Genomic DNA, 21237 nt, shown 5'->3' on the forward strand with positions numbered 1-21237 from the left:
AGTCAGTTAAAAGGGCACTGTCGTTGCTATGACTATACGGACACTTCTTACGTCTTCCCCTGGATGCCTTTACGTGATGACGATTCCAACGGGGTCGATTGCACGTTCACAGGCCCTACAAATGAAAAAAACCTTTAGCTAGCAAGTCTTTTCTTGCTGCGTAACGCGCGTGGAAGACACCGACCCTCTCCTGTTCCAAGCGTTAGTTTAGCCTGTTATATTTCTCCGGTCATCTTTTCACTCGTTATAGGAGTTACAAACATCATAAAGTAGTTAATTTAAAGCGTTTTATAGCAATTTATATCCGTTTAGTGCGATTTTGGGACATTTATTTTTGCAACGATGTGAAAAGTTGGGCACGCTTTTCAGTTCATCCCGAACGCAGTTGACATTTCCACATGGCAAGAGGACAGCTTTCCACCAAAAGACGATTTCTCCCAAGAAAGGATCCTTTGCCCAAGATACTGATGGAAGAACAGCTCAAGGTAGGACATTTTTATTATGATAAATCGTGTTTCTGTCGAAACATTTTAGTGGCTTAGGACGCCATGTTTTTTGACGTAGCTTCGCTTGGCGCAAACTGTATTGAAAAGTAAGGATAAATTAAAAAATGTAATAACGCAATTGTATTAAGAATTAAATTGTCTATCAATCCCTGTCCACCCTATATTTTTTAGTCACGTTTATGAGTATTTATGTATAAGAGTAGATCACTGTCTAAGTGGCGCAAGGACATTTTCTGACCAGCTGAGCTACATTTCACATTGTCTAACCATGATTTTGGTGGCTAAATATAAACATTTTCGATCAAACTGTATATGCATGTTGTAATGTGATGTTACAGGAGTGTCATCGGAAGAATTCTGAGAAGGTTAGTGAAAAAATTAATATCTTTTGGCGATGTTGACTTTTATCGCTCACTTTGGCTAGAATCAATGCTGGGCTGCTAATTGCTATGTGCTAAGCTAATATAACGATTTATTGTGTTTTCGCTGTAAGACACTTAGAAAATCTGAAATATTGTCTGTATTCACAGGATCTGTGTCTTTCGATTCGTGTATGCTGTGTATTTTTACGAAATGTTTGATGATTAGTAGTTAGGTAAACACGTTGCTCATTGTAATTATTCTAGTCCATTTGTGATGGTGGGTGCAATTGTAAACTATGCCATATACCTGAAATATGCACTTTTTTCTAACAAAACCTATCCCATACCATAAATATGTTATCAGACTGTCATCTAATGAGTTTTTTTGTTGGTTAGGGGCTATAAATATCTTAGTTTAGCCGAATTGGTGATGGCTACTGGTGTTGGTGGACAAATAAAAGATGGTGGATTATGCTAATGTGTTTTTAGGTAATAGATGTACATCTTTACATATTGTGTCTTCCCTGTAAAACATTTTAAAAATCGGAAATGTTGACTGGATTCACAAGATCTGTGTCTTTCATTAGCTGTATTGGACTTTAATGTGTGAAAGTTAAATATTTTAAAAAAATATTTTTTTTGAATTTCGCGGCACTGGTTTTTCAGTGGGGGGGGGGGGGGGTGTGCCGCTAGCGCCACGCTGATCCTAGACAGGTTAAAATATTTAACTTTCACACATTAAAGTCCAATACAGCTAATGAAAGACACAGATCTTGTGAATCCAGTCAACATTTCCGATTTTTTAAATGTTTTACAGGGAAGACACAATATGTAAAGATGTACATCTATTACCTAAAAACACATTAGCATAATCCACCATCTTTTATTTGTCCACCAACACCAGTAGCCATCACCAATTCGGCTAAACTAAGATATTTATAGCCCCTAACCAACAAAAAAACTCATTAGATGACAGTCTGATAACATATTTATGGTATGGGATAGGTTTTGTTAGAAAAAAGTGCATATTTCAGGTAGATGGCATAGTTTACAATTGCACCCACCATCACAAATGGACTAGAATAATTACAATGAGCAACGTGTTTACCTAACTACTAATCATCAAACATTTCGTAAAAATACACAGCATACACGAATCGAAAGACACAGATCCTGTGAATACAGACAATATTTCAGATTTTCTAAGTGTCTTACAGCGAAAACACAATAAATCGTTATATTAGCTTAGCACATAGCAATTAGCAGCCCAGCATTGATTCTAGCCAAAGTGAGCGATAAAAGTCAACATCGCCAAAAGATATTAATTTTTTCACTAACCTTCTCAGAATTCTTCCGATGACACTCCTGTAACATCACATTACAACATGCATATACAGTTTGATCGAAAATGTTTATATTTAGCCACCAAAATCATGGTTAGACAATGTGAAATGTAACTCAGCTGGTCAGAATTTGTCCTTGCGCCACTTAGACAGTGATCTACTCTTATACATAAATACTCATAAACGTGACTAAAAAATATAGGGTGGACAGGGATTGATAGACAATTTAATTCTTAATACAATTGCGTTATTACATTTTTTAATTTATCCTTACTTTTCAATACAGTTTGCGCCAAGCGAAGCTACGTCAAAAAACATGGCGTCCTAAGCCACTAAAATGTTTCGACAGAAACACGATTTATCATAATAAAAATGTCCTACCTTGAGCTGTTCTTCCATCAGTATCTTGGGCAAAGGATCCTTTCTTGGGAGAAATCGTCTTTTGGTGGAAAGCTGTCCTCTTGCCATGTGGAAATGTCAACTGCGTTCGGGATGAACTGAAAAGCGTGCCCAACTTTTCACATCGTTGCAAAAATAAATGTCCCAAAATCGCACTAAACGGATATAAATTGCTATAAAACGCTTTAAATTAACTACTTTATGATGTTTGTAACTCCTATAACGAGTGAAAAGATGACCGGAGAAATATAACAGGCTAAACTAACGCTTGGAACAGGAGAGGGTCGGTGTCTTCCACGCGCGTTACGCAGCAAGAAAAGACTTGCTAGCTAAAGGTTTTTTTCATTTGTAGGGCCTGTGAACGCGCAATCGACCCCGTTGGAATCGTCATCACGTAAAGGCATCCAGGGGAAGACGTAAGAAGTGTCCGTATAGTCATAGCAACGACAGTGCCCTTTTAACTGACTTCAGAAAAGTGGCCAACATTTCTCAAATCTGACTCCATGTCAGGGAAATTGCTGTAGAATGGGCTCTGTTCCACTTAGAGACAAAATTTCAACTCCTATAGAAACTATAGACTGTTTTCTATCCAATAATAATAATAATATGCATATTGTACGATCAAGGATTTTGTGGGAAGCCGTTTAAAAAATTAGCCAAATTAGCATAAATAGTCTAAACAGCGCCCCCATCCCCAACAGGTTAACACAACACCTAGTGACCTCATCAAGTAGCAGCAGGGATGTGTTGTGGTGATTCATTTAGAGAGAGAGAGAGACAACATTAATAATACCATCAATAATACCAATAATAATATAATCAGTCACACCAGTCTGTAATGCATTATGAAAACATTTACACATTTAGACAGTCAGTTAAGAGAATCAATTATTATAATGTAAAACGTTATAACCGTCTTACAATACTGTAGGCATTAAAACATACGTAATATTAATATCCTCTGTGTTATTTCTTCATTCAGATGAGCTTGCTGTGATTTGCCAACGTGAACTCAAATCTAATCTAAAGAAGAAGTTTCAATGTGTATTTGAGGGGATCGCTAAACAAGGAAACCCAACACTTCTCAATAAGATCTACACAGAGCTCTACATCACAGAGGGTGGAACAGGAGAGGTCAATAATGAACATGAGCTGAGACAGATTGAGACAACAACCAGGAAACAAGCAAGACCAGAGACTGCAGTCAAATGTAACGACATCTTCAAACCCTTAACTGGACAAGACAAACGTATCAGAACTGTGATGACAAAGGGAGTCGCTGGCATTGGAAAAACAGTCTCTGTGCAGAAGTTCATTCTGGACTGGGCTGAAGGAAAAGCAAATCAGGATGTCCAATTTGTATTTTCATTCCCTTTTCGGGAGCTGAATTTGATGAAAGAGGACAAACACACTTTCATTGAACTTCTCAATCACTTCTCAATGGAAACCAAACAATCAGGAATCTCCATCTACAACAAGTACAAAGTTCTGTTCATCTTTGACGGTCTGGATGAGTGCCGACTGCCCCTAGACTTCCAGAAGAACAAGATCTGTTGGGACGTCACAGAGTCAACCTCAGTGGATGTTCTGCTGACAAATCTCATCAGGGGAAATCTGCTTCCCTCTGCTCTCCTCTGGATTACTACCCGACCTGCAGCAGCCAATAAGATTCCTTCAGTGTGTGTTGACCAGGTAACAGAGGTACGAGGGTTCAATGACCCACAGAAGGAGGAGTACTTCAGGAAGAGATTCAATGATGAAAACCTGGCCAGCAGAATCATCTCACACATAAAGACATCAAGGAGCCTCCACATCATGTGCCACATTCCAGTCTTCTGTTGGATTTCTGCAACAGTCCTTGAACACATGCTGAAACATAAGAGAGAAGAGATGCCCAAGACTCTGACTGAGATGTACACACACCTTGTGGTGTTTCATACCAAACAGAAGAATGAAAAGTATCTTGGGAAAGAAGAGACAGGTCCAGACTGGAATAAAGAGAGCATTCTGTCACTGGGAAAACTGGCTTTTCAACAGCTTGTGAATGGCAATCTGATTTTCTATGAAGAAGACATGAAAGTGGCTGGCATTGATGTCAGTGAAGCCTCAGTGTACTCAGGATTGTGCACACAGCTCTTTAAAGAGGAATGTGGGCTGTACCAGGACAAGGTGTACTGCTTTGTTCATCTGAGCATTCAGGAGTTTCTGGCTGCTGTATATGTGTTCCTCTCATTCATCAACAACAATGAGAATCTAATGGCCGAACCACAATCAACGTCCAGGAACCTTTCTGCGCTGTTCAGAGACAAGCCTAAAGTTGCTGTCTACAAGAGTGCTGTGGATAAAGCCTTACAAAGTGAGACGGGAAACCTGGACCTTTTCCTCCGCTTCCTTCTGGGCCTCTCACTGGAGTCCAATCAGAAGCACTTACGAGGTCTACTGACAAAGACAAGAAGCAGCTCACAGACCCATGAAGAAACAGTCAAGTACATCAAGGAGAAGATCGGGGAGAATCTCTCTCCAGAGAGGAGCATCAATCTGTTCCACTGTCTGAATGAACTGAATGACCATTCTCTAGTGGAGGAGATCCAAAGCTACCTGAGATCAGGAAGTCTCTCAAAACCCAACCTGTCACCTGCACAGTGGTCAGCTCTGGTCTTTGTGTTGCTGACTTCAGAAAAGGAGCTGGATGTTTTTGACCTGAAGAAATACTCCAGATCAGAGGAAGGTCTTCTGAGGCTGCTGCCAGTGGTCAAAGCCTCCAGAGCTGTTCTGTGAGTAAATAAAGTGACATATAAGAACTAATCATCAGGAAGAAATATTCAGTTTAGAGAAAAATATGCATAATAATATGTGTATAATATTATATTGAAAAACATATTGAATAAATGCATTGATTTTCACATTAGTATAACAAAATGACCGTACAATTCTAGGAGATGGAAGATGAATCTATATGTTGTTTCGGATACTTAACCAAATGCATCTGCCATTGTCCTTTTACACTACTCGTTAAAATTAACAGTGTGTTTGAAGTCATGATGATCTCTTTGCCCAGGCTGTCAGGCTGTGGAGTCACAGAGGAAGGCTGTGCTTCTCTGGTCTCAGCTCTGAGGTCAAACCCCTCACACCTGAGAGAGCTGGATCTGAGTAACAATGACCTGAAGGATTCAGGAGTGAAGCTGCTCTCTGCTGGACTGGGGAGTCCCCACTGTGAACTGGAGACTCTGAGGTCAGTATTCCTGTAGTTGGTCAACAAGTGATAACTGTTCACCAGATCCACATGTGTTTACCAGACACACATAGTCCACAACATATGTGTTTGGACAGTGAAGCTTACAGTTTTACATTTGGTGCTATGCTCCAGCATTTTGGATTTGAGATAGAATGTTTCATATTAGGTGACAGAACAGAATGTCACCTTTCACATACATATTTATGTTTGTACAGTGGCTTGCAAAACTTTTCACTCCCTTGACATTTTTCCTATTTTGTTGCCTAAAAAACTGTAATTAAAATAGATGTTTTGGGGGTTTGTATCAGTTGATTTACACAACATGCCTACCACTTTGAAGATGCAAAATATTTTTTATTGTTAAACAACCAATAAAGAAAAAAGAAAAGAACTTGAGTGTGCATAACTATTCACCCCCCCAAAGTCAATACTTTGTAGAGCCACCTTTTGCAGCAATTACAGCTGTAAGTCTCTTGGGGTTTGTCTCTATAAGCTTGGCACATTTAGCCACTGGGATGTTTGACCATTTTTCAAGGCAAAACTGCTCCAGCTCCTTCAAGTTGGATGGGTTCCGCTGGTGTACAGCAATCTATAAGTCATTCAACAGATTCTCAATTGGATTGAGGTCTATGCTTTGACTTGACCATTACAAGACATTTATATTTTCCCCCTTAAACCACTCGAGTGTTGCTTTAGCTTAAACCTCCGTCCCAGTCTCAATCTCTGGAAGACTGAAACAGGTTTCCCTCAAGAATTTCCCTGTATTTAGCACCATCCATCATTCCTTCAATTCTAACCAGTTTCCCAGTCCCTGCCGATGAAAAACATCCCCACAGCATGATGCTGCCACCACCATGCTTCACTGTGGGGATGTTGTTCTCGGGGTGATGAGAGGTATTGGGTTTGCGCCAGATATAGCGTTTTCCTTGATGGCCATAAAGCTCAATTTTAGTCTCATCTGACCAGAGTACTTTCTTCCATATGTTTTGGGAGTCTCCCACGTGCCTTTTGGCGAACGCCAAATGTGTTTGCTTATTTTTTTCTTTAAAGCAATGTATTTTTTTTCTGGCCACACTTCCGTGAAGCCCAGCTCTGTGGAGTGTACGGCTTAAAGTGGTCCTATTGACAGATACTCCAATCTCTGCTGTGGAGCTTTGCAGCTCCTTCAGGGTTATCTTTGGTCTCTTTGTTTCCTCTCTGATTAATGCCCTCCTTGCCTGGTTTGTGAGTTTTCCCTCTCTTGGCAGGTTTGTTGTGGTGGCATATTCTTTCAATTTTTTAATAATGGATTTAATGGTGCTCCGTGGGATTTTCAAAGTTTCAGATATTTTTTTATAACCCAACCCTGATCTGTACTTCTCCTCAACTTTGTCCCTGACCTGTTTGGAGAGCTCCTTGGTCTTCATGGTGCCGCTTGCTTGGTGGTGTCCCTTGCTTAGTGGTGTTGTAGACTCTGGGGCCTTGCAGAACAGGTGTATATATACTGAGATCATGTGACAGATCATGTGACACTTAGATTGCACACAGGTGGACTTTAATTATGTGACTTCTGAAGGTAATTGGTTGCACAAGATCTTATTGAGGGACTTCATAGCAAAGGGGGTGAATATATATGCACGCACCACTTTTCTGTTTTTAATTTTTTTTTAAATGTAAGTAATTTTTTAAAATTTCTCTTGACCAATTTGGACTATTTTGTGTTTGTCCATTACATGAAATCCAAATAGAAATCTATTTAAATGACATGTTGTAATGAAACAAAATAGGAACAACACCAAGGGGGATGAATACCTCTGCAAGGCACTGTAGTCTCCCATTTGAAGAAGTCTACATTATTTGGACACATTTACATATATTGTATTAAAATAGTCATAAGTTTAGTATTTGGTCCCACATTCCATGCCTGCAGTGATTACATCAAGCTTGTGATTCTACTAACTTGTTGAATTCATTTGCAGTTTGTCTTGGTAGTGTTTTGGATTATATTTTTCCTAATAGAAACTGAATGGTGAATAATGTCCTGTCATTTTGGAGTCACTTCACTTGTATTGTCAGTAAGAATAGAAGATGTTTCTGAACACTTCTACATTCATGTGGATGCTACCATGATTATGAATAATAATTAATGAATCGTGAATGATGATAAATGAGAAAGTTACATAGGCACAAAGATCAGACCCCCTCTGTTATTGGTAATGGTGAGAGGTTAGCATGTTTTGTTGTATTCTCTGTTATTGGTAATGGTGAGAGGTTAGTATGTTTTGTTGTAGTCTCTGTTATTGGTAATGGTGAGAGGTTAGCATGTTTTGTTGTAGTCTCTGTTATTGGTAATGGTGAGAGGTTAGTATGTTTTGTTGTAGTCTCTGTTATTGGTAATGGTGAGAGGTTAGCATGTTTTGTTGTAGTCTCTGTTATTGGTAATGGTGAGAGGTTAGCATGTTTTGTTGTAGTCTCTGTTATTGGTAATGGTGAGAGGTTAGCATGTTTTGTTGTAGCCTCTGTTATTGGTAATGGTGAGAGGTTAGCATGTTTTGTTGTAGCCTCTGTTATTGGTAATGGTGAGAGGTTAGCATGTTTTGTTGTAGCCTCTGTTATTGGTAATGGTGAGAGTTTAGCATGTTTTGTTGTAGCCTCTGTTATTGGTAATGGTGAGAGGTTAGCATGTTTTGTTGTAGCCTCTGTTATTGGTAATGGTGAGAGGTTAGCATGTTTTGTTGTAGGCTCTAACCTTCTCACTCATTATTATTAATGATTCATTCATGATCTTTCTCAATCATGGCAGTCACAGGCTTGATATAGTCATTGTGTTCAAAGAATATGGGACCAAATACTAAACTACTGACTACTTTAATACACTATGAGTGAATTAGTCAGAATACTTCAAATGAAAGGTGATACCCTCAAAGAATAGCAGTGTGGTTTAAGGTACAAGGCGAGACCCAGATGACACGGGAGGCAGATGGTTAGAGTCTTTGATATTTATTAATATACTAAAAGGGGTAGGCAAGAGAATGGTCGTGGACAGGCAAAAGGTCATAACCAGATCAGAGTCCAGGAGGTACAGTGTGGCAGGCAGACTAGAGGTCAGGACAGGCAGAATGGTCAGGCAGGCTAGAGGTCAGGACAGGCAGAATGGTCAGGCAGGCTAGAGGTCAGGACAGGCAGAATGGTCAGGCAGGCTAGAGGTCAGGACAGGCAGAATGGTCAGGCAGGCTAGAGGTCAGGACAGGCAGAATGGTCAGGCAGGCTAGAGGTCAGGACAGGCAGAATGGTCAGGCAGGCTAGAGGTCAGGACAGGCAGAATGGTCAGGCAGGCTAGAGGTCAGGACAGGCAGAATGGTCAGGCAGGCTAGAGGTCAGGACAGGCAGAATGGTCAGGCAGGCTAGAGGTCAGGACAGGCAGAATGGTCAGGCAGACTCGAGGTCAGGACAGGCAGAATGGTCAGGCAGGCTAGAGGTCAGGACAGGCAGAATGGTCAGGCAGGCTAGAGGTCAGGACAGGCAGAATGGTCAGGCAGGCTAGAGGTCAGGACAGGCAGAATGGTCAGGCAGGCTAGAGGTCAGGACAGGCAGAATGGTCAGGCAGGCTAGAGGTCAGGACAGGCAGAATGGTCAGGCAGACTAGAGGTCAGGACAGGCAGAATGGTCAGGCAGGCTAGAGGTCAGGACAGGCAGAATGGTCAGGCAGGCTAGAGGTCAGGACAGGCAGAATGGTCAGGCAGGCTAGAGGTCAGGACAGGCAGAATGGTCAGGCAGACGGGTACAGAGTCCAGAAAACAGGCAAGGGACAAAAACCGGGAGGACTATCAAAAAAGAATAGAAGCAGGAGTAGGGAAAAACGCTGGTTGACTTGATGAACATACAAGACGAACTGGTACAGAGAAACAGGAAACACAGGGATAAATACACCAGGGAAACACAGGGATATATACACCAGGGAAACACAGGGATATATACACCAGGGAAAGACAGGGATATATACACCAGGGAAACACAGGGATATATACACCAGGGAAACACAGGGATATATACACCAGGGAAACACAGGGATATATACACCAGGGAAACACAGGGATATATACACCAGGGAAACACAGGGATATATACACCAGGGAAACACAGGGATATATATACACCAGGGAAACACAGGGCTATATACACCAGGGAAACACAGGGCTATATACACCAGGGAAACACAGGGATATATACATCAGGGAAACACAGGGATATATACATCAGGGAAACACAGGGATATATACACCAGGGAAACACAGGGATATATACACCAAGGAAACACAGGGATATATACACCAGGGAAACACAGGGATATATACACCAGGGAAACACAGGGCTATATACACCAGGGAAACACAGGGCTATATACACCAGGGAACACAGGGATATATACACCAGGGAAACACAGGGATATATACACCAGGGAAACACAGGGATATATACACCAGGGAAATGTCTTTTTTTTCTTTTTTTCCTTTCTACCGAAACATTAGTTTAGAGGAGCTGGCTGCTAAACAACTCCCAAAGACTCATCTAGTGGCTAGAGGTTTAGAGGAGCTGTCTGCTAAACAACTCCCAAACGACTCATCTAGTGGCTAGAGGTTTAGAGGAGCTGTCTGCTAAACAACTCCCAAGCGACTCATCTAGTGGCTAGAGGTTTAGAGGAGCTGGCTGCTAAACAACTCCCAAACAACTCATCTAGTGGCTAGAGGTTTAGAGGAGATGGCTGCTAAACAACTCCCAAAAGACTCATCTAGTGGCTAGAGGTTTTGAGGAGCTGGCTGCTAAACAACTCCCAAAAGACTCATCTAGTGGCTACATGTTTAGAGGAGCTGGCTGCTAAACAACTCCCAAAAGACTCATCTAGTGGCTAGAGGTTTAGAGGAGCTGGCTGCTAAATAACTCCCAAACGACTCATCTAGTGGCTAGAGGTTTAGAGGAGCTGGCTGCTAAACAACTCCCAAAAGACTCATCTAGTGGCTAGAGGTTTAGAGGAGCTGGATGCTAAACAACTCCCAAAAGACTCATCTAGTGGCTAGAGGTTTAGAGGAGCTGTCTCCTAAACAACTCCCAAACGACTCATCTAGTGTCTAGATGTTTAGAGGGGCTGGCTGCTAAACAACTCCCAAAAGACTCATGCAGTGGCTAGAGGTTTAGAGGAGCTGTCTTCTAAACAACTCCCAAAAGACTCATGCAGTGGCTAGAGGTTTAGAGGAGCTGGCTGCTAAACAACTCCCAAAAGACTCATCTAGTGGCTAGAGGTTTAGAGGAGCTGGCTGTTAAACAACTCCCAAACGACTCATCTAGTGGTTAGAGGTTTAGAGGAGCTGTCTACTAAACAACTCCCAAAAGACTCACCTAGTGGCTAGAGGTTTAGAGGAGCTGTCTGCTAAACAACTCCCAAACGACTCACCGACATGCGCCTCAGAGTCACTCAGAATGCTGATCACAATGATCTGCCAGAAACAATGGAAACTTAATTCCATACACATCAAATCTGCATTTTTGCAGGGAACAGAGCATCAAGGGACATTCACATCTGACCTCCGCCTGAAGCTAAGAGTGAAGGAACACTGTGGAAACTAAAAAGGTGTGTGTCTGGCCTGGCAGGTGCATCACTCTACTGGTACAGCAAAGTCAAGGCAACAATGCTGAGTACAGGTGGAAACATGTCACAAGTGGATCCTGCAGTTTTCTATTGGCTTGACTGGAGTACTTGCCTGTCAAGTTGATGACTTCATCTGGGGTCGCTCACAGACCTTTGCTACAACTGTGATTCCACACCTCAAAGCTGTTTTCCTGGTCGACCACAAAGGAGCAGCTTCCTGACTGTCTGACTAAAAAGGGAGCATCCGGTCTTGTGCTCCTAAAGACACTCAGTAATGGAAAGTGGCAGCTTGACTAATACAAATATAAACTGAGTCACACAACCCATTTGTAATGAGAAACTTAAATAATACTTGGGACATTTCATTATGTTGTTGTTTTATTTGTCTTTAAAGAAAAGTGGGAGATTGTTAAGTTCATGTTTTAAGTCTCCCTATATTTCTGTTACTACGGTGATATCACTCTGTTATTACTACGCCTGGGAGTGTCAGTGTTGATGGACCTGCCTGAGTGTCATGGTAACCATGCTGCTGGCCATTGTGGTAATACGGTTTAGTAAACGTTGTTCAACAGGAACATAGTCGTTGTGTCATTTTGAGTGAACACTGTTTACTCAATACAATCTAAATCTGATACCTCACTGTCATTATAGATATGGTGTGGACTGTATACTCAATACAATCTAAATCTGATACCTCACTGTCATTATAGATATGGTGTGGACTGTATACTCAATACAATCTAAATCTGATACCTCACTGTCATTATAGATATGGTGTGGACTGTTTACTCAATACAATCTAAATCTGATACCTCACTGTCATTATAGATATGGTGTGGACTGTATACTCAATACAATCTAAATCTGATACCTCACTGTCATTATAGATGTGGTGTGGACTGTTTACTCAATACAATCTAAATCTGATACCTCACTGTCAATATAGATATGGTGTGGATTGTATACTCAATACAATCTAAATCTGATACCTCACTGTCATTATAGATATGGTGTGGACTGTATACTCAATACAATCTAAATCTGATACCTCACTGTCATTATAGATATGGTGTGGACTGTATACTCAATACAATCTAAATCTGATACCTCACTGTCATTATAGATATGGTGTGGACTGTTTACTCAATACAATCTAAATCTGATACCTCACTGTCATTATAGATATGGTGTGGATTGTAAACTCAATACAATCTAAATCTGATACCTCACTGTCATTATAGATATGGTGTGGACTGTAAACTCAATACAATCTAAATCTGATACCTCACTGTCATTATAGATATGGTGTGGACTGTAAACTCAATACAATCTAAATCTGATACCTCACTGTCATTATAGATATGGTGTGGATTGTATACTCAATACAATCTAAATCTGATACCTCACTGTCTGTCTTTTGACTGATACTGCTTTTTAAACTGGTCTGGTCAGTCTACTCAAATATTTGTGCTATACATGTTTCTCTCTACAAGCAATAATTTTATGATTTGTCATTTATAATAATAATACATTCATTTATGAATAGATATTGCAGGTTTCAGGACACTGATATATCTGAATATGTGAAAAAAATATTCTGCCACTATTTTCACCACCAAAGAATATCAGTGTGATTTTAATATGATTTGACTCTTTGCAGGCTGTCAGGCTGTCTAGTCACAGAGGAAGGCTGTGCTTCTCTGGTCCCAGCTCTGAGGTCAAACCCCTCACACCTGAGAGAGCTGGACCTGAGCTACAATCACCCAGGAGACTCAGGAGTCAGACTGCTCTCTGCTGGACTGGAGGATCCACACTGCAGACTGGAGAAACTCAAGTATGTAGAGGGTTTATGTCAATGTTCATATCAGACATGTTTGACTTATCAGGCTAGTTAAGACAAACATTCTGACCAACACTTGGACAAAGTTATATGCTGACTGTGTGTGTGTGTGTGTGTGTGTGTGTGTGTGTGTGTGTGTGTGTGTGTGTGTGTGTGTGTGTGTCCAGTGTATCCCTCAATGACTGTCTGTTCTTCTGCTTACCGCTACAGTGTGGAACATGGTGGAGAGAACAGAATGAAACCTGGGCTTAGAAAATGTGAGTGTTGACTGCTGTGAAGAATATGACTAAGAATAAGTCTTAATTCAAGTTAAGTCAAAGTCAAAGACCACCATCATTACTGACTTGTTCATATTAAATATCAGCTGTAGTTCTACAGAAGCAGAAATCAGGGACACCAAAGTTTACAAAGAGTTGCTTTGACAATGTGTGTGTGTGTGTAATGAATGGGAATAAGTGTGTTTTATATTACCATACAGTATAACATATGTCAAATGTCAAATAATCAGTGAATTAGCTTTTTCAAAGAATTCGGTATGTCAATGTTGATAAAAGGCACATAGCAGTTTTGAATCTTAGTGGGATTGTTGAAAACGCACAAAGTCCCACATTCAGAAGCCTTCACATACCGGTACATATCCCAAACATCTTACATACTCATTCAACAAGTCTCAAGTTACCTTAACTTCTCCTTTTGATACCTAGAAACATCTACATTAAATGAATTAGTGAAAAGTGAGTTAACATTCTAATGTGAATGATGATGATTTCTAATATTGAGTCTGGTTTCATCCATCAGATGTCTGTGATCTCACACTGGACCTAAACACAGTAGACAGACGCCTCTCTCTGTCTGAGGAGAACAGAAAGGTGACATGTAGGAGAAAGGAGCAGCCGTATCCTGATCACCCAGAGAGATTTGAGGTCTGGGAACAGGTGCTGTGTAGAGAGGGTCTGACTGGGCGCTGTTACTGGGAGGTAGAGTGGAGTGGGATAATGGGGGCTGTTATAGGAGTGACATATAAAGGAATCAGCAGGAGAGGAGGGGGTGATGACTGTTGTCTTGGATACAATGACAAGTCCTGGAGTCTGTTCTGCTATGACAACAGTTACTCTGCCTGGCACAATAATAATGACACTACCATAGACGTCCCCCCATCCAGCTCCCACAGAGTAGGAGTGTATCTGGACTGGCCAGCCGGCACTCTGTCCTTCTATAGAGCCTCCTCTGACACACTGACCCACCTGATCACATTCACCTCCACATTCACTGAGCCCCTCTATCCAGGGTTTAGGGTTTATGATGTTGGCGACTCAGTGTCCCTGAAATAATTACCTGACACACACACACACACACACAAACATACACACTGGACTCACACACACACAAACACACACACACACACACTGGACTCACACACACACACACACACACACACACACACACACACACACACACACACACACACACACACACACACACACACACACACACACACACACACACACACACACACACACACTGGACAGACACACACACACTGTACACACTCACACACACTGGACACATACACACACACACACACTGGACACACACACACACACACACACAAACTGGACAGACACACACTGTACACACACACTGTACACACACACACACACACACTGTACACACACACACACTGTACACACACACACACACACACACACACACACACACACACACACACACACACACACACACACACACACACACACTGGACAGACACACACACACTGTACACACACACACACTGTACACACACACACACTTGACACATACACACACACACACTGGACACATACACACACTGGACACATACACACACTGGACACACACACACACACACACACACTGGACACACACACACACAGACACACTGGACACACACACACACACACTGGACACACACACACACATCGAACACACACACACACTGGACACACACACTGGACACACACACACACACTGGACACATACACACACACACACTGGACACATACACACACACACACTGGACACATACACACACACACACTGGGCTCACACAGACACTGGACATACACGCCTGCTGGACACACACACACTGGACAAACAGACACACACTGGACAAACAGACACACACTGGACACACACACACACACACACACACACACACTGGACACACACACAGACACACTGGACACACACACACTGGACACACACACACACACACACACACACACACACACACACACACACACACACACACACACACTGGACACACACACAGACACACTGGACACACACACACAAACACACACACACACACTGGACACAAACACATACACACTGGACTCACACACACACACACACTGGACTCACACAGACACTGGACACACACACCTGCTGGACACACACACGCTGGACTCATACACACACACACACTGGACACACACAGACACACACTGGACACACACACACTGGACAAACAAACACACACTGGACAAACAAACACACACACACACTGAACTCACACACACTGGACTCATACACACACACACACTGGACACACACACACACACACACACACACACACACACACACACACACACACACACACACACACACACACACACACACACACACACACACACACACACACACACACACACACACACACACACACACACACACACACAAACACTGGACAAACACACACACACTGGACACACACACACTGGACTCACACACACACACTGGACTCACAGACAGACTGGGCACACACACACACACACTGGGCTCACACACACTGGGCTCACACAAACACACACACACTGGACAAACACTGGACAAACAAAAAAACACACACACACACTGGACACACACACACACACACACACACTGGACAAACACACACACACTGGATAAACACACTGGACACACACACCTGCTGGACACACACACACACACACACACACACTGGACACACACACACACACACACACACACACACACACACACACACACACACACACACACACACACACACATTGGACTCACAGACACACACTGGACACACACTGGACAAACAAACACACACACACACTGGACACAGACACACACACAAACACACAGTGGGGACACACACACACATGCGCGTCTTCCTATAATTGTGAGGACCTTGACCCAGGACCTCTTACAATAACACTGTTAAAATACCAATGTGATCATTTGTTGTCTTTTATGTTGAATAACAAATTGTATAATTATATATGGACATATGCTCCATAGTTGTACAAGTATACAAGGATATATTGTACTTTTCATAATAAAACATACTTGAAACAAGAAAAGCATGTTAATTGTGAAAACAGTTTGGTTATTGATGTTACGTTTCCTCTGTCAGGTTGACGTTAACCTGCGATTGGTTGAAACATGAAACTAATATGAAATGAAGTACAAACAATTAAATATGTGGAATTGAATTAAACAAATTGTACAACAGAGTGTTGTGATGCAGGGTTACTATAGCAACAGAGTTTTCTCTCACTCTGCTCTCTCTACTCTCCCTCTGCTCTCTCTGCTCTCTCTCTTTTCTCTGCTCTCTCTGCCCTCTCTCTTCTCTCTCAGCCTGCTATCTGCTCTCTCTCTTTTCTCTGCTCTCTCTCTCGCTCTCTGCTCTCTCTTCTCTCTCAGCCTGCTCTTTCTGCTCTGCTGTTCTGTCTTTTCTCTGCTTTCTCTCTGCTCTCTCTGCTCTCTCACTCTATGCTCTCTCACTCTCTCTTTGCTTTCTCAGCCTGCTCTCTGCTTTCTCTCTGCTCTCTATTGCTCTCTCAGCACTCTCTCTCTCTGTTCTCTGCTCTCTCTCTGCTCTCTCAGCCTGCTCTCTCTACTCTCCCTCTGCTCTCTCTCTGCTTTTTCTATCTGCTCTCTGTCTCTGTTCTCTGCTCTCTCTGCTCTGCTCTCCCTGCTATCTCTCTCTCTGCTCTCACTTTTCTCTATGCTCTGCTCTCTCTCTGCTCTCGATCTCTCTCTGCTCTCTCTTCTCTCTCAGCACTCTCTGTTCTCTCTCTGCTCTCTCTCTGCCCTCTCTGTTCTCTCTCACTCTCTGCTGTCTATCTCTGCTCTCTCTGCTGTCTATCTCTGCTCTCTCTGTCCTCTGCTCTTTCTCTCTGCTCTCTCTTTTCTCTCTCTCTGCTCTCTCTCCTCTCTGTTCTCTGCTCTCTCTCCCTCTGCTCTCTCTGCTCTGTTCTCTCTCTTTTCTCTGCTCTCTCTGCCCTCTCTCTTCTCTCTTTGCTTCTCAGCCTGCTCTCTCTCTGTTCTCCGCTCTCTCTCTGCTCTCTCAGCCTGCTCTCTCTCTCTGCTCTCTCTCTCTTTGCTTTCTCAGCCTGCTCTCTCTGCCCTATTCTCTCTCTGCTTTCTCACTCTCTTTGCTTTCTCAGCCTGCTCTCTGCCCTCTCTCTGGTCTCTGCTCTCTCTCTCACTCTGCTCTCTCCCCTCTCTCTCTCTCTCTGCTCTCTCTCTATGCTCTCTCTGTGCTCAGCTCGCTCAGCTCTCTCTGCCTTCTGGTCTCTCTCTGCTCTTTCTCTCTGCTCTCTGTCTCTGTTCTCTGCTCTCTCTGCTCTGCTCTCCCTGCTATCTCTCTCACTCTCTCTCTGCTATCTCAGTCTCTGCTCTCTCTTTTCTCTATGCTCTGCTTTCTCTCTCTCTGCTCTCGCTCTCTCTGCTCTCTCTTCTCTCTCAGCACTCTCTGCTCTCTCTCTCTGCTGTCTCTCTGCTCTCTCTCTTTTCTCTCTCTGCTCTCTCTGTTCTCTGCTCTTTCTGCTCTGTTCTCTCTGCCCTCTCTCTTCTCTCTGCTCTATCTTTGCTTTCTCAGCCTGCTTTCTCTCTCTGCTCTCTGCTCTCTCTCTCTCTGCTCTCTCAGCCTACTCTCTCTCTCTCTGCTCTCTCTCTCCCTCTGCTCTCTCAGCCTGCTCTCTCTCCCTCTCTGCTCTCTCAGCCTGCTCTCTCTCTCTGCTCTCTCTCTCCATCTGCTCTTCTGCTCTCTCTTTTCTCTGCTCTCTCTCTGCTCTCACTCTATGCTCTCTCACACTCTCTTTGCTTTCTCAGCCTGCTCTCTGCTCTCTCTCTCTGGTCTCTCTCTCCCTCTGCTCTCTCTCTCCCTCTGCCCTCTCCCCTCTCTCTCTCTCTTTGCTCTCTCAGCCTACTCTCTGCTCTTGCTCTCTATGCTCTCTCTGTGCTCTGCTTGCTCAGCTCTCTCTGCTCTCAGCTCTCTCCCTCTGCTCTCTCTCTCTCCCTCTCTTCTCTCTCACTCTGCTCTCTCTATATGTTCTCTGCTCTCTCTCTTTTCTCTACTGTTCTTGCTCTGCTCTCTCTCTCTGCTCTCTCTCTGTTCTCTGATCTATCTCTCCCTCTGCTCTCTCTGCTCTCTTTTCTCTGCTCGCTCTCTGACCTCTCTGCTCTCTGCTTTCTCTCTCTCTGCTCTCTCTCTTTGCCCTCTGCTCTCTCTGCTCTCTCACTCTCTCTTTGCTTTCTGCTCGCTCTCTCTCTCAGCCTGCTCGCGCTCTCTGCTCTCTCTGCCCTCGCTCTTCTCTCTGCTCTCTGCTATCTCACTCTCTGCTCTCTCCCTCTCTCGCTCTGCTCTCTCTCTGCTCTCTCAGCCTGCTCTCTGCTCTCTCTCTGTTCTCTGATCTCTCTCCCTCTGCTCTCTCTTCTCTGCCCTCTCTGCTCTCTCACTCTCTCTTTGCTTTCTCAGCCTGCTTTCTGCTCTCTCTCTCTCTCTGCTCTCTCAGCCTGCTCTCTGCTCTCTCTCTGTTCTCTGATCTCTCTTCCTCTGCTCTCTCTTCTCTGCCCTCTCTGCTCTCTCACTCTCTCTTTGCTTTCTCAGCCTGCTTTCTGCTCGCTCTCTCTCTCTCTCTCTGCTCTCTCAGCCTGCTCGCTCTCTCTGCTCTCTCTGCCCTCGCTCTTCTCTCTGCTATCTCACTCTCTGCTCTCTCCCTCTCTCGCTCTGCTCTCTCAGCCTGCTCTCTCTCTGTTCTCTGATCTCTCTCCCTCTGCACTCCCTTCTCTGCCCTCTCTGCTCTCTCTCTGCTCTCTCTCTCTTTGCTTTCTCAGCCTGCTTTCTACTCGCTCTCTCTCTGCTCTCTCTCTACTCTCCGCTCTCTCTCTGCTCTCTCAGCCTGCTCTCTGCTCGCTCTCTCTCTGCTATCTCTCCCTCTGCTCTCTCTCTCTGTTCTCTCTCTCTCTCTCTGCTCTCTCAGCCTACTCTCTGCTCGCTCTCTCTCTGCTATCGCTCTCCCTCTGCTCTCTCTCTCTGCTCTCTCTCTCTCTGCTCTTTTTCTGCTCTCTTCTCTGTTCTCTGCTCTCTGCCCTCTCTCTTCTCTCTCTCTCTCTCTCTGCTCTCTCAGCCTGCTTTCTGCTCTCTGCTCTCTCTCTGCCCTCTCTGTTCTCTCTCCCTCTGCTCTATCTGCTCTCTCTTCTCTCTGCCCTCTCCCTTCTCGCTCTCTCCCTGCTCTCTCTACTCTCTCTTTCTGCTCTCTGCTCCCTCTCTCTGTTCTCTGCTCTCTCACTCCCTCTGCTCTCTCTGTTCTCTGCTCTGCTGCGCTCTCTTTTCTCTGCTCTCTCTCTTTCTGTTGTCTGCTCTCTACCCTCTCTCTCTCTGATCTCTCACTCTCTGCTCTCTCAGCCTGCTCTCCGGTCTCTCCCTCTCTCTCTAATGCTCTCTGCTCTCTCAGCCTTCTCTGTCTGCTCTCACCCTCTCTGCTTTCTCTCTTTTCTCTGCTCTCTCTGCTCTCTCTCTCTCTGCTCTGCTCTCTTCTCTCTGCTCTCTCAGCCTGCTCTCTCTCTCTGCCTCTCTCTGCTGTCTGCTCTCTCTTTTCTCTGCTCGCTCTCTGCTCTCTGCTCTCTCTCTCTCTGTGCTCTGCTCTCTTCTCTCTGCATCTCTCGCTTTTTATATCTTAACAGGGGTGCAGTTTGGACAATCACCACTTGATGGCAGTGTTAAACCAGAAGTGATGAAAACAACATCACTGCAGAGAGAGAGAGAGTCTAATATACTGATATACAGGGCATTCAGAAAGTATTCAGACCCCTTGACTTTTTACACATTTTGTCACGTTACAGCCTTATTCTAAAATGGATTACATTGTTTTTTCCCCTCATCAATCTACACACAATAACCCAGAATTACAAAGCAACAACTGTTTATTTTATGTGTGCACATTTTTATTTAAAAAAAACTTAGATATCACATTTACATAAGTATTCAGACCCTTTACTCAGTACTTTGTTGAAGCACCTTTGGCAGTGATTACAGCCTTGAGTCTTCTTGGGTATGACGCTACAAGCTTGACACACCTGTATTTGGGGAGTTTCTCCCATTCTTCTCTGCAGATCCTCTCAAACTCTGTCAGGTTGGATGGGGAGCTTTGCTGTACAGCTTTTTTCAGGTGTCTCCAGAGATGTTCGATCGGGTTCAAGTCCGGGCTTAGGATCATTGTCCTGTTGTCCAGTCTGTGTATACTATACTGGGAAGGTAGAGAGTCAGAACTGATAGAGGATCTGGAGCCCTGAGGGAAAGAGAGAGAGGGAGGGTAGAGAGTCAGAACAGAGGGAGAGAGGGAGGGGGGAGAGTCAGAACAGAGGGAAAGAGAGAGGGAGGGTAGAGAGTCAGAACAGAGGGAAAGAGAGAGAGAGGGAGGGTAGAGAGTCATAACAGAGGGAAAGAGAGAGAGAGGGAGGGTAGAGAGTCAGAACAGAGGGAAAGAGAGAGAGGGAGGGTAGAGTTAGAACAGAGGGAGAGAGGGAGGGGGGAGAGTCAGAACAGAGGGAAAGAGAGAGGGAGGGTAGAGAGTCAGAACAGAGGGAAAGAGAGAGAGAGGGAGGGGAGAGAGTCCGAACAGAGGGAAA

The 21237-nt window shown here is 43.7% G+C and overlaps 1 protein-coding gene across 1 annotated transcript in view; it reads left to right on the forward strand.

Annotated features, from left to right (window-relative positions):
• Nucleotides 1-14680, forward strand: part of LOC129868398 (NLR family CARD domain-containing protein 3-like) — a 33620-nt gene extending 18940 nt beyond the window's left edge. The window contains exons 7-11 of the mRNA XM_055942343.1: nucleotides 3593-5384; nucleotides 5669-5842; nucleotides 13129-13302; nucleotides 13519-13565; nucleotides 14107-14680. Of these exons, the coding sequence (XP_055798318.1) occupies nucleotides 3593-5384; nucleotides 5669-5842; nucleotides 13129-13302; nucleotides 13519-13565; nucleotides 14107-14639 (2720 nt within the window). The 3' untranslated portion in view covers nucleotides 14640-14680. The remainder of the gene's footprint in view (nucleotides 1-3592; nucleotides 5385-5668; nucleotides 5843-13128; nucleotides 13303-13518; nucleotides 13566-14106) is intronic.
• The last annotated feature ends 6557 nt before the right edge of the window (nucleotides 14681-21237 follow it).

The sequence above is a fragment of the Salvelinus fontinalis genome, chromosome 2 (genome assembly GCF_029448725.1).
Source record: "Salvelinus fontinalis isolate EN_2023a chromosome 2, ASM2944872v1, whole genome shotgun sequence".
Classification (NCBI taxonomy): domain Eukaryota; kingdom Metazoa; phylum Chordata; class Actinopteri; order Salmoniformes; family Salmonidae; genus Salvelinus; species Salvelinus fontinalis.